The 14,960-nt window shown below is 41.7% G+C and overlaps 1 protein-coding gene across 1 annotated transcript in view; it reads right to left on the reverse strand.

Annotated features, from left to right (window-relative positions):
• LOC144120159 (neprilysin-2-like) overlaps positions 1-14,960 on the reverse strand; it is a 114,801-nt gene that overhangs the window by 25,006 nt on the left and 74,835 nt on the right. The window contains exon 8 of the mRNA XM_077652587.1: positions 11,612-11,758. Coding sequence (XP_077508713.1) covers positions 11,612-11,758 — 147 coding nt within the window. The remainder of the gene's footprint in view (positions 1-11,611; positions 11,759-14,960) is intronic.

Genomic DNA, 14,960 nt, shown 5'->3' on the forward strand with positions numbered 1-14,960 from the left:
ACTGGTTACAAGCATCAGGCGACATTCGTCAGGTTGGGACAACCTAAAAAGATTGAAAAATAATAAGTCCCTGCCTGTACCACTAAAGTACAACAAGCTTAATCCAATCTGAAGATAAATGAAAATGCCATAAGGCAATCATATAATTTTACCACCCGTAGGTGGAGAAAATAAAAAAAATGAGGGGGGTGGGGTAGAAAGCTACATAGCTACCCACCGCTGGGGGAGCAGGTCTGGGGAGACAACCCTGGTCTCCCTTGCGACGTAGCGGAGAGGATGGGTGAAATGGGTATTGGGATGGGAATAGGGACAGCGAGTTTTTTTGCTCTGATCCATCATACATCTCGAATCCATTACAGGCGTTCCTGACCAGGACAAGGAAGACGCCAAGATTGCTCAATGGTGCAGCCCCGCACACGGGATGCCCTACCACCCACCAAACGCAGCGGGCTCCGACCGCCGGAGACAGGAGAACCTAACCCGGGGTCAGCTACCTGGGGCCCCCCCACGAACTTTAGGGCAGACAATCCCAGAGGAAATGCGCTGTCATCAAAAAGTGTATGACAGTGGAAGGTCACCTGACAGGACCTGAACGGGAAAGATATCGCCACACACCAAATGCCGAGGGAAAGTGACGCCATCAAACAGGAACTGCTTCAACAATCGTTATACTTGGCTTGGCTTATATATGCCCCCGAGAGGAGAGACATTATCTTGACCGATGAGGCACTTTTTTCGCAATAACTGTGGGTCCCCAAAATGTTGCACAAGTGTCGGAGTGGTGGTTTTTAAATCTGCGGTCCATCTAGAACCGAATTTCTGGTCGTAACTTGCGCCAGGCATCGGTCAAGAGTCGAATTGTCAACCAAAAAATGCATGGCGTCTAAAGGAGCCGGTGGGCTCTGCCAGTCGTGGTCCTTTTCGCTAGCATGTTTGGGCCCGAAGGTCGCGTGGCGCCGTTGCTGGTATAATGCTATCATGCTGTCCACACGTAATTTAAATAAGTGGCGAGTGCCTTCCTGCTAGAAGCTACCATAAACGCATGGACGACAGAAAATGGAGAGTTTTCACTGTTCCCGGAAGCGTGATTTCGAGCACTAGGTGTTTCTACGCCAGCTTGAAGTGTGCTGCATATATGCTGACGCGGACTGCCCCATTATTAGAATTGAAGTGGACTTTGGAAGAATTATTTCGTATTTACGAAAGCACCCTTTAAATGCATTGCCAACATTTAATTTCCCGAAACGCGATTTCCAGCACCAGGTTGTTCAACGGCAGCTTGCAGTGTGCTGCAAATATGTTTACGCGGACAGCTCAGTCGTTAGAATTGAAGGATACTTTGGACGAATTAATTTCGTATTTACGACAGCACACTTTCAATGCATTGCCAACGTGCAAATGCGATTTCCCGAAATGCGATTTCCAGCACCAGGTTGTTCAACGGCAGCTTGCAGTGTGCTGAAAATATGTTTACGCGGACAGCTCATTCTTTAGAATTGAAGTATACTTTGGACGAATTAATTTCGTATTTACAAAAACACACCTTAAACACATTACCAACATGCAAATGCGATTTTCCGAAATGCGATTTCAAGCACTAGATTGTATTACGGCAGTTAATTGCGTTCTTCAAATATGTTTACGCCGACAGCTCATACGTTAGATTTGAAATATACTTTCAAGGAAATGATATCCTATTTACGAAAGCACCCTTTAAATATATTGCCAACATGTCATTTCCCGAAACGGGATTTCCCGCACCAGGTTGTTCAACGGCAGCTTGCAGTGTACTGCAATTATGTTTACACGGACAGCTCATTCGTTGTAATTTTAGTATACTTTGAACGAATTAATGTCGTATTTGCGAAAGTGAACATTAAATACATTGCGAACATGCAAAGGCAATTTTCCGAAACGCGATTTTGAGCACTGGATTGGTCTACGGCTGCTAAAACTGTCCTTCACTTATGTTTAAATGGACTGTTCCTTTGTTAAACTTGAAGCATACTTGAGACAAATTAATTTTATATTTACGAAAGTATACTTTGTATAAATTCACAAGATACTAAAACCGCATAGATAATTTTTCACGTATTTGAAAGGAGCTCGAAGCATGCTTTAAGCGACGTATTTTTGGAAAATTTTAAGAATATATTTCAAATCTGAATCATACAATTTCAGGCAACTATTTCCGGCATATTTTTAGTGCATTCACGAATACAAAATATGTTTACAATATATTCTAATTATCTCGCCGTATATTCCATACGTATTAGTTTTTGCTAAGGCAGTTAATGGGCTAATGCTCATATTTACGGAATTGATTACTCTCGACTCCACATTCAAAGATCTCTGGGAGCCTTCATACCACTGCGCGCAGTTGTGCCGCGGTTAACCGTTGCACCAGTGCGACAAGAGCAATGTGAGGACTCCAAGGAATCTATGCATGTAAAGTAGAAAATTACCAATTTCGCATATATGGACAATCACCCATTATCACAATTCGAACAACTGCCATCCGTGAACAATGTATCCGAAAATCGGAACCGAAGCGAAAACGAAATTTTAGCGCACTTAATTCGCATTTGGTTTACCTACGTGAATCGACCGTCAGTTTTTTCTTCTCTGTTTGCAGCATCAGTGGATTGAAGCGAAAAATTCCAGATTCGCTGTTGGTCTAATCTTGGGCAAGCTTTCTTTCTGTACGGACCAATGTGCTTCAGAATGTCTAGTGCACGTGTTATACCATTCGCAGCAATTTTCAATTTTGGGATACTCTAGCTTTTTCTTCACTCGTGACTCTGGGCTAGGGGGCGGTATAGCGATTTTTGTCAAGGACAGTTGGGTTTCGACAACTACTTCTATTTCTTTCACTACTGCGGAATCATTAGCTGTCTGTATTCACAAGGGACATTTTGACATAACTGTGATTGCTGTTTATCGTCCACCGAAGCAAAATATTGCCTATTTCATCGAAGAGCTGAGCAGGACTGACCTTCCACAGGGTCGTATTTGTATGTTTGGTGACATCAATATTGACCTTCTAAAAACTAAAAAACAATTGGTTGTCGATTACTTAAACACTCTTGCCGATGCCGGCCTTGATGCCACAACCAACCTTCCCACACGTGTTGAAATGTTTGGTAGTAAATTAGTATCGTCATGCCTTGACCACGTGAACGTTCGCCTTGAACACAATGAATCCTGTTCATTTATCATAGAACAAAAAATGTCGGACCATTTCTTTGTTGGCTGTCGTGTTTTTCCACAAGCTGGGTTAAGGGCTATGAAGCAAGATAAATTGGAAACAATCGAAGTCATTGACAGACTTCGACTTGACTCCGTACTGGAAAAATACGACTGGGATCTGTCCCTAATTCGCACTTCTGAAAGCGCGCTTTACGATTCATTTGTTGGAACCTTTACGCTTTTGATGGAGTCGTGTAAAAAACTATAATCATAAAGCAAAGAAAGTCTGGTCTTCCGTGGATTAACAACGACGTTTTATCGGCTATTGCAGAAAGGGAAATGGCTTGGGCCCGTTGTAAACGTTCGCTTAAGAACACTCATTTGAGGGCACTGTACAGTGCAGCCCGCAACAGGGCTAATGCATTACTCCTATCAAAAAGACGTCAGTATTTCCAAGCAAGGTTTGTGGCGTCGAAAGGGAAGCCAGCTAAGTCCTGGGATGTTGTTAATCGCTTACGAGGCTGTGCCCCTAGTAATGTAGCTGATTCCATTTCCCGTAACTTTGGGGAATTATCTCTGACACTTGCTGATGAGTTCAATGCCTTTTTTTCGGCTCCTGGCCTGGCTGTGCATTCAAAAGTTCCCAGTCTACCATCTCGCAGCATGCAATATGTTCTTGAATCAGCATTTCTGCCACCTTGCACTGAAGACGATCTACGTTGCATTCTTTCTGGCTTCAGCAGACGAAAGTCTCCAGGGTGGGACGGTATCTCAGTCGACACACTTTTCAGAAATTTTGAACGAATAAAGCATGATCTGCACGCGATTATCAACGGTATAATCGCCACCCAAATTGCACCTGAGGGCTTGAAGAAGGCGGTGGTTATCCCTATCTATAAGAATGGAGTAAAAAATAAAGTTGAAAATTATCGTGGTATTTCGATCCGACCATGCATTGCGCTTGTTTTAGAAAAAACACATTGCGACGGTGATGGCCAGTTTTCTTGAAGCTCATGACGTATTCTCTGGCAATCAGTTCGGGTTTATTAAGGGTTGTGGTACGCTGAACGCGCTTGATGAACTATGTGATCTTCTAAACAGCTGCACTGAAGAAAAGGAGTTTGCCTGTTGCTTTATTTTTGGATGTGTCCAAGGCGTTTGACACAGTTAATCATGTTGTGTTGGCAGGTAAACTCCACAGTTATGGGTTTAGGGGTCCTTTTCTATCTCTTCTTGTTCACTATCTATCCAATCGTTCAAAACTCGTTGCAGTAGGTAAATTTAGAAGTGGCCTGCTGCAGATTGAATCCGGCGTTCCTCAAGGATCTATACTTGTCCCTATTTTGTTTAATTTATATGTCAATGACTGGAGCTCTCTATGTAAACTGTGCCGTGTTTTTCAATATGCTGATGATACACATTTAGTTGCTAGACATATGACATTAAGGCGGCATTATCTCTCATCCAACACGACAGCGAGCTGGTTATGGAATGGTTCAGCAATAACTTAATTAATGTTAACAGTAAAAAAACTCAATTAGTATTTTTTTACAATTATTTAAATAGAATTCCTAATGATGTGTCTATTCGTTTGCACAGACCAAATTGTGCCCCATGCAAATGCCCTTTAATTATACCTGTGTCAACGGTCAAATACTTAGGCGTATGCTTTGATTCCGACATGTCTTGCAGTACCCATCTGTGTTTCGTCTGTTCTCAGCTTCGGAAAATTGCTTGTTTGATGCACTCTATTAAGACCCTTTGCCCTATGTTTGTACGCAAGCAAATTGTATACGCCTTAGCCTACAGTGTGTTACGTTATGGTATTTGCAGCTTTTATTTCTGTTCCACCCTTTGGCGAAAGAAGGTCAACGGCATACTGCAATTTGTCCTTAAATCAGTTTTATATGGTAAGGCGCGAAATGAAGGTAGTAGCGTTTTTTAACTATTACACATGCCTGACTTCTCTCACCTTTTTTCTTAATCAGTAGCTTTTAAGCATATTTGGACAAGCGATTTTTGTACACCATTTATTCCGGTCAAAGGTCTGCGAACTCGTGATCGTTTTCTGGTGCCTAGATTGCGAACCCGGTACGGCCAGCGTCTGCGAAAACATTGTGTTCCGTCTGTTCTCAACCGGTTACCTAAAGAAATGTTTCCTGCTAACTCCAAAAAAATAGTGAAAGCTTGCCTTGACAAACTACGTTCTTAGCTCCAGCATTCTGTTTTGATACTATGATTTTACATTTTTCTTCGTTTTCTTTGTTTGTTTTCTCTCTGTTAGTGTGCATTTTTGCGTCCGCACTTTTCGAATTCATTTTAGTTTTCTCAACCCCCCCCCCCCTTTTTTGTTTTTGTTTGTGTGCTCGGTGCTTGAGTTTTGTGCCGTCTGCTGCCGGGCGCTGCCACTCAAGCCTTCTAAGGCTTTGGCAGGCCCGCATTTGTATTGGAATGAGAAAATAAAAAATTATTATTATTAATATTATTATTATTATTATTATTATTATTATTATTATTATTATTATTATTATTATTATTATTATTATTATTATTATTATTATTATTATTATTATTATTATTATTATTATTATTATTATTATTATTATTATTACTAAGGGACTAAGGGACCTGTATTTTTTTCCAATGTTTTAGCCTCTTGTTATTCGGCTGTTGTAATTACTGAGACCTGGCTGTCTAGCGAAGTTAACTCAGGTGACTTCTTTCCTAATAACTATTCTGTTTTTCGAAGTGACCGCCCTGAATCAGCTTCTAAACAAAAGGGAGGAGGAGTGCTCATTGCTATTGACAGTTCAGTGCAGTGCGTTCGGCGTTCCGACCTGGAAACCATCGAAGAATCTGTCTGGTTAGAGCTAACTTTAACTCGACATCAAAAACTCTTATTGGCAGCTTTCTATATTTCCCCTAATCTGCCTCCTCCTGCCTACGATGATGTACTACATTCTATTGAATATGTTATCACTTCTCATAGCAAGCACAAACTCCTCATTTTAGGGGATTTTAATACTCCAGGTATTAACTGGAATACCTTTACATATTCACACAACAATCATTATGTAGTTAGTAAGTGCAACCGGCTTTTAGATTTCATAGCTTTTAACACCTTGCAGCAACACAATTTAATTGAAAACTGTTGTGGTAATGTTCTTGACATTTGTTTATCTAATTTTGAAAATGTTCGTGTCTCGACATCTGACATCTCACTTACTCGCTGTGACAAATTTCATCCTCCAATTCTAATAACGGCTTCGGTTTCTGTCCCACCTTCTGCTAATTCAAATCGTGAGGGGATTTCCCCCCGTTTCGCTTATGCACTTGGCGACTATGTTGGTCTCTTCGGTTTTTTCTCTTCTGTCGACTGGTCCGTCTTAAACGAAATCAGCGATGTTGACGAACAAGTCAGTCGCTTCGCTGAAATAGTTCTCAATGGTATGCGCCAGTACATACCTGTGCGCACTCCTACTCGTAGCAAGTTTCCGTTCTGGTTTTCCAAGGAACTTAGAACAGCGCTGAAACTTAAGGAGCGGGCCCACCATAAAGCGAAACGCCCTGGGCTGGATACATGGGCAGATGAATTTCGCCGCTTGCGTTCCCTTTGCAAACGCCTGTACAAGCGTGATCATGAGTCCTATCTTGAATATTTAGAGAATAGTGCCTCTAATCGTCCTACTGAATTCTGGAGATACGTTCGCAAACGCTCGAATAAATCTGATAGTCATATTCACTTAGTTGACTCTCATGGGAATGAAATTCGGAACGTCGCTGACGGCTTTGCTCAACACTTTTCCTCCGTGTACAAATCTCCACTTTTCGACTCCGTGTGCCTTCCAGCTGGCGCACATAATTCCGTTCTGCTCGACGAGAAGTTAGTAAGTGAGAGTCTTAAGTGTTTGAAACCATCTTTATCCCCTGGACCTGATGGCATTCCAGCCGCCATAATAAAAGCCTTCAATAGTACCTTCGTCCCTGTTTTAACCACGATATTTAATAACTGTTTAAAAAATTCTGCCTTTCCCCGCGTGTGGAAAACGGCGCGTGTTTTCCCTGTCTTCAAATCAGGAAACAAATCTGATGTTTCGAACTACCGCCCCATTTCTCTTCTTTGTGCAACCTCTAAGCTTTTTGAATTAGCTTTGCGCAAAGTACTTTCCTTCCACCTCAAAAATGTAATCATTCATAATCAGCATGGTTTCATAAAAGGTCGTTCTACTTCAACTAACCTTGTGACTTTTATGACGTATACATCAGCTGAAGTCCTTCAGAGGAGTCAGGTAGACGCTGTGTACTGTGATTTGAGCAAAGCTTTCGACGTCGTTACTCACTCATTACTTCTTCATAAGCTTCTGCTGTTTGAGATCGACGTTTCAATTGTAGCCCTCCTACGCAACTATCTTCTTGATCGGTCCTGCTTTGTCAGTGTAAATGGACAGACCTCATTTGTTTACACTCCAACCAGCGGAGTTCCTCAGGGCTCGGTATTAGGCCCGCTTCTGTTCTCTGTTTTTATCAATGACGTTTCCTCCGTGGTCAAAAACTCCTCATTTCTCCTTTATGCGGACGATATAAAAATGTTCAAGGCAATACATACTCTTCACGATTGCTTGTCATTGCAATCTGACATATCCGCCTTCTCTGATTGGTGCTTGAAGAATGGGCTCACTCTCAATTCATCTAAAACCAAGGTTGTCTCATTTACGCGTAAAACGCACAGTCTTCTCTACTCTTATTCTGTGAATGGTAGGCCGCTGCCCAGGGTTGATGAAATTAATGACCTCGGCGTACTTTCGACCGTAGCCTCAGCTTCTCCTCTCATACAAAACGCATTGCTATACGGGCTATGCTTACCCTCGGCTTCATCTGCAGGCTTTCGAGAGAGTTTCGATCCCCACTTCCTTTCTTAAAGCTCTACCTCTCCATATGCTTGCCGCTTTTGGACTATGCGTCTGTCGTTTGGAACGGCACTTGCCAGTCGAACTGTGAAAAAATCGACAGAGTTCAGCACAAGTTTTTACGCATATTTCAACATCGGTTTTCTTGCAAAACTTCCAGCTCTTGTCCCAGACGGAGTAACTCACTGCAGCTTCCTTCTCTTAGCTGCCGTCGCGTGAGGGCAGATATAATTTTCTTGTATAAACTTCTTCATGGTCACATTCTATGCCCTCAGCTCCTAGCGCGTATCCTTTTGCGTGTACCGCGAAAGAGCATAAGGGAATTCAGACCATTCCAAGTTTCTGCGCTCCTGCACTCCCTCTCCCCTCTGGACAGAATGCAGAAGTTGTTTAATTCTCTTTGTCCTCACCTAGATATATTCGAAAATTCTCTCCCTTCCTTTATATTGGATGTCCGTGACGTTCCACTTTGAGCACTCTTTTTCTCATAACTTCCCCTTTCATGCATTTTGTCTTTACTACACTTGTGCGTTTGCACCGGTATTATATTGTTTTTTCTCTCCTTAATTGTACATCACGTGTACTTGTTTTCATTAATATTATTTTTTTAATACTGTGTAATCACGCCTGATTGTCTGTAACGCGTTCACTAATTACATTTTTTATGGTGTATGATTGTATTTCTAGCTTGTATTTCAGAGATCTCTTATTCGTTCATATTGGTATTGGCTTTATTCTTGTTTGTATTTTGATATATGCTGTACTTAGTTGTTATCGGTTGTTCTTGTGTTCATTCTCTTTGTTTATTGTTTTATTAGTTATTTATATGTCTGTTGCCTGTTCTAGCTGTTTTCATTTACCGCTGTTCTCGCTGTTTTCTTGTTCTCGCTTTTTTGTTTCATGCTTGCTGTCGCGCCTAGTTTATGTCTTTTTTTTCTATCGCCTTGACTGCTGCATTACCTCCCCTGAGTGTCTTCCTTTGTAGTGAAATAAATGTACATTTTGTGCGTGTGAATGGTGTACCAGCACCAAGACCTTTGGGTTGTTCCTGGGCACCGAAAAAATAAAGATTGATTGATTATTATTATTATTATTATTATTATTATTATTATTATTATTATTATTATTATTATTATTATTATTATTATTATTATTATTATTATTATTATTATTATTATTATTATACAAATGATACTTTCAGTTTGGGAAAATTGACATGACTGTCAAATGAGTTCTATGCGTGTTGCGTTTGTTTTGTAAGCGTTTTGGTTAATACAGAAAATAGACATCTATTATAAGAACCGTTTCTTATAAGTCTAAACTGATAAGCTACCAAGAAAGAATAACTAATATTCTGAAACACTGGGTTTTTATTTGCCTCGAAAACTTTCTTTCGGTCTCGCGTTATGCGCGGGGGTTAAAATTTTCACTATTTTTGTAACGATGTTAATATGGAACGTAATTTTTGTTGAAATTCATTGTGGAATTCATCGACAATTTGATGAATGAAAATCTGAGAAATTGAATTTTCTCAGTTACATTGCCTTTTAAAAGTGTCCTCATTACTTAACTATTGAAGGGGCCATGTATCATCCAGATTCAAAGCATTGTTTCCAGCCTAAGCAGGAAGCCGAAACATCAAGAAAGGAAGTTTTTTAGTTTTTCAATAATAAACACCTGTTGGTAGCTATTTAAACATGTACAATATTTTGTACAGTATCAAGCTTTCATAACAAAACTTCAGTATTAAATGAATAAAGATCCTAGGCATCGTGAAATACGTTTGGTTTTCAAGATGCACACGACGCAAAACATTCCGAAAAAGAAAGTGAGAGCAATAACAGCTATGGCGTGTTTTTGGCATTAAAGAGGCTCTGAAGCACCTTCCGAGGAGAGGACATCAACTCGCTCAATCATTACATTGTGTTGTCATGGAAACCTGGGCAAATAATACACTTCCACACGCAGCAGAGGACCCACGATCACGCGCGAAAATTTGCGAGCCCTTCCCGGCGACTTTTTTATGCTCACACCTTCCTCCGTCACTCACATCTACGTATACATGTTGAGAGATGGCTATTGGTTAGATTCTTTCAGACGTCAGGAAGCTGCCACAGCGACGGCCAATAAGCCGCGTAACTCTGGCGGGTCAGGAGGGGCCCCCCGGAGGAGGGGCCGGCGGAGGAGCGCCGACCTTCCAGCGTGCAAAATGTGACGAGAGAGGGGAAGGCACGAAGACGCTGAAAATCAAATTTTGACTACAGATAACTCTATTTCTACAAAGCGCATTAAAAAATTGTTCCTGGACATTATTCGTGAAGCGGCGTGCTTTAACATCCCAGGCATACTGCAACTTTATTAGAGCCCCTTTCGGAGCCCCTTTAAAAATTAAAATTGCTGGCAGTCCTCCTCCTGTCTGCATCATTCATTCATTCATGCATTTATTCATTCAATCAATCATTCAATCAATCAATCTATCAATGAAAATCATGTCCGTTTATCGCTCAGCATGTGCGAGCATACGGCGCAAAGTTCCTCCTTCCTCCGCACCATAATCTGGCAGCAACAAAATCCTCCGAGGACTGGCTCCAAGCTCACTGTTCAGACAAAAATTATTCCTGATTTCACTGGCTTCTATAACACTCACTCTCTTTGCAAGATGAAGGACGCTAAGTTCTCCTGAAGTGAAGAAATTAATCCCAGACAGAGCACAGTGTGAGAGAAATCTGCGTGTTCGCAGTGTGTACACTTTTTTACACAGAGCCTCAAAGGGTTAAAATTGGTGTTTTATCTTCTTATCCCGCTCTAAAACCTGAAGCCCGCACGAATACCGTGCAACCTTCGTATATGAATGGCACCGCCAAACGCGCCATCAAAGCATCTTGGTAGTTGATCCAAGCATTTAGCGCTATGTAACATGTCGACGAAAAAAATAGAACCTAGAGCAAACACACCATAAAATCGGGGAATGGCCTTTGTTTTGGCAGTTATACCGCTAGATTCTATTGCCTTCTCCACTGCGCTGCTGTTTAAATGGCACTACGCATTGGTTCAGTGCTCAGGGGAATTCTTAGAGGTAGAACGGTAGCGCTTAACGTGCTTGGTTTATAACCTAAAGATGCGGGTTGGAGCCCGGCAGCGATGGTCTCATTTCGATGGAGGTGACATTCTAGAGGCCAGTGTACAGTGCGACGTTAAGGCACGCTGAAGACCTCCAGGTGGTCTAAATTACCTGGCGCTCTCCAATATGGCGTAACTGAGAGCTCTACTCGCTTTCGGCTGTTAAACCCTATAAACCAAATTAAAGCAAACAAGGTGAAGTTCATTTGTAACAAAGGAGTATGTACTGGGTGCGCTTGAGTTGTACTCCAAGTTTTTCTATATTTAGCGTGCCTGAACGAAGATAACGCAGCACTTGTTAACGCATGCAGGAAACAGCTGCCCGTCTTGATGGCAGCTACTTTGTGTACAATTTGCATGCGAGCCCAAGCCACAGTGAAGGAACATTCACTTACAGCAACCTTGTGCGACTCGCGAAGGCAAAGAGTATTCTTCACAAAGATTTCCATTGACTTGTTCGTACCCCAGGGCCGCACCTCATTGTTTTCATCATAGCGTGACCCTTCCACGTCGTAGCCGTGCATTATCTCGTGGCCGATCACCTGGGAAAACCACAGAGGTGTTTTCTAGATCTAAATATGTGGAAGTGAAAAGTCCAGGGGTATTGGAGTGAACTATACCAACTATAGCTTATTTCTTTTGCATCTTGACTTTTGTGCCGTAAAACAACACTGCACTATCGACTTTCTAAATCACTGGGATGAGCAACATCATCATTATCAGTCTGACTACGCCAACAGCAGGGCAAAGACCTCTCCCATGTCTCTCTAGTGAACCCTGTCCTTTGGCATATTCGGTCACCGTAACCCCGCTAACTTCTTAACCACATCTTCCCTCCTAACTTTCACGCGCCCCCTGCTACGCTTCCCTTCTCTTGGCACCAACTCTGTTACCCTCAAGGACCAGCGGTTAACTTGCCTTCGCAATACAGACTTTGCCCAAGCCGGTTTCTTCCTCTTAATTTCTTCTAAGATGCCATTAAGCCGCGTTTGTTCCCTCACCCAAGATAAAAACACACACAACAGAAAAAATAACTATTAGCTAAACATAGGTAAAATTAGGTAAGCCATTAAGCCTGAAAATTTCATGTATGGTACGTGGGTAATTATGCGCATTGATACTTTGCATTACTTTGACGCTTATGTATTTTAAACGTTTATTTATCTTTATATTTTCTCTATTTACTTGTATAACGTTTTTTGCATGCAAGAATATCTTGCGATGATGTTGCATCAAAGCAGGTTACATTTGGCACAGCTTTTATCTAGTTATTTGTTGAATAATTGATAGAAACAAATAGCACACGAACTCCATTAAGTGGCAGGTTTCCCTAAAGCGGATTTAACAAAGGGTTAAGCTTTTACACGCATCTCAGCAAAGCGGCTCAGTTGATAAAACTGATAACTTAGTAGAGTGATTAAAACGTTGGAGGTCTCCAATGCTGGGCTTATGAGTTGACGTCTTAGAAAACGCCGTTTGGTGTGTCAGCTGATGCTAATGCGACACTTTCGGCTTTTCAATTGTTTCAATTCATTGTTGGCCAAGTACAAGCCATACACTTTCTTAATAGTTACAGTCAAGCATTGGCGTTTGATTCTGGGCATTTTACACCTTTGAGCGCCCTCTTTTTCATTTTTTTTTGATCAATTAAATAGAGTGATTTCATTAACTAGTCATCGCCTATCACGCACCGATCAATAATCAATCTCTACAATGAAAAATTACTATGACACTATTTTTTACGCAGCCCTCAATTATTTCCGACACGCGGTGCCGACTACAAATAAAGCGACGGCTTTTTGACCAAACGAGCTGTACACGCTGTCGCGTTATAATAAAATAAATTAGCTGTGAAATACAGGGTTTGAGAGAAACCCGTCAGCTGGGCATGATCCGTGTTGAATAAATATGGAGTGCTGAGCCATTGTTAAAGAGGATATCTTTATGCCCCTCTAGTGGGGCATAAAGATATATTCTTTCTGCCCCACTACTATGTTGATAAAACTGATACCATGATAGAGACGAAGAAATGCACTTGCGTGGTCGCAATATGCGGGAGAGGATTTCGCTTACCCCGGTGGTGTTCGATATTGGAACCTTTTACTTTTGCCTTTCTTTAAAGGGATGGTGGGGCGCTGAATGCGCTAGGCGTATTTCGACTGTCCCAATAAACAAACTTGTACAGACCGAAGACAACAGCCTCTCGGTCTTCTGGTTTGGAGCTAAGTTCTTTCGTACTGCGTACAATTGCTACAACCACCCACTTTTTGAGAAAGGCCGGATGCACTCAACTGCAGGTCAGGTACATGGCGGTGTGCATGACCTTCCCGAATATAGCAAATTTCCTTCCTGAATACAGTAAAACACGATTTATCAGGATGCCTAGTAATGGTGGACGGACGTAGACTTTTTCCTCGGTCGTAAACCGCGTGACAGATTCAGTACTGTTTAGATACAAAATGAACACTCTCAAGGCTGTTTTTTTAATGCAGAGGCAGTGAACCACAATAGTGGACATTGATAATATTTGTTATGCAGATAATAATGAGTATCATTGGCTATTTTAAAACAGAGGAAAATGCAACTTGTATATTCATGTTTACGGCAATAACACCATGGACTTTACTTGCGTTGCGAATGCACGACGCCGGAGGCCTGCAGAAAATGCTGGCACATCGATAGCTTCAGGAAGTCTCAGGCCCCCGCGCTGGGAACTTCTACTGGCAGTCAGTAATGAACAGTGAGTACTAGTGATACTAGAAATACCGTTACAGTAAGTTACAGATACGTCCCAACCATGATAAATTAAATGGGCTCGGGCATCCAGCTCGTCGGATTATACACGTGGCGTCAGGTGCCGAATGGTTACAGAAACGGCAAGGTTGTCGGATGTTGGTTGTAAGGAATTTCTCGTAGCACTCACAGGAGTGACATTTATTTGTTGCAGAGTTGGAGAACATGAGCACGGATGCTTCAGCCATGTATCGCCGCATGTTGCCAAGCGATAGCAAAGCCTGCTAGGAGCGGTTTACGTAATACCTCTTTTTGGTTTGCCTCTGAGAACCAGGCGATTAATGAGCCTCTTCTGTAGATACGCACCTTACGCAGTGCTTCACACCCTGTATAAAGTCTGCTTTCCTGAAAGTAGCTCATTCAGAGCTTGTCAAGGAACACCTTCTCAAAAGTCTACGCACCAAATAATGCGTTGTAATTAGAATGCACATTTCTAAATTTTGCTTTAAACGTAGACGGAAAATTGAATGTCGGCGGCATGACCTGATTTGCCGTCCTAGGAGTTTCCGGGACACCACCTGGATTTAAGAAAATGGTGGTAGCGTTGTATCAGGTGGCCTCCATTGAAAATGTTTTACAAGGGAAGTTCCAGACCACCACATAAAATGGGAGCACATAAAAGCAAGATGACGTATTAAGAAGGTTGAACTTGGCCGTTGTACAGGCTTCAAGGGGGTTGGCTAGTAAACAGAAATTTGAGAGCACATTGCCTATAGAAAATGTTGAACCGACCTTTTCTCTTTGTTAAGCCACTCAAAGACAGTTTTTTTGCTGCATTTAATAATATTGTTACAAAAGGACCAAAATAATGCAGGTACATTGTTTTCAGAGCTACATTTGCCGTGTGATGCAGCGCTACTGTACAAGAAAGACAGACGTGTAGGCATTACAGAACTGTATTGTAAAAGAACCGACCAAAATTGTTCTTGCTAAGAACGGTATGAACATTTG

This window comes from Amblyomma americanum, chromosome 2 (assembly GCF_052857255.1).
Source record: "Amblyomma americanum isolate KBUSLIRL-KWMA chromosome 2, ASM5285725v1, whole genome shotgun sequence".
NCBI lineage: Eukaryota > Metazoa > Arthropoda > Arachnida > Ixodida > Ixodidae > Amblyomma > Amblyomma americanum.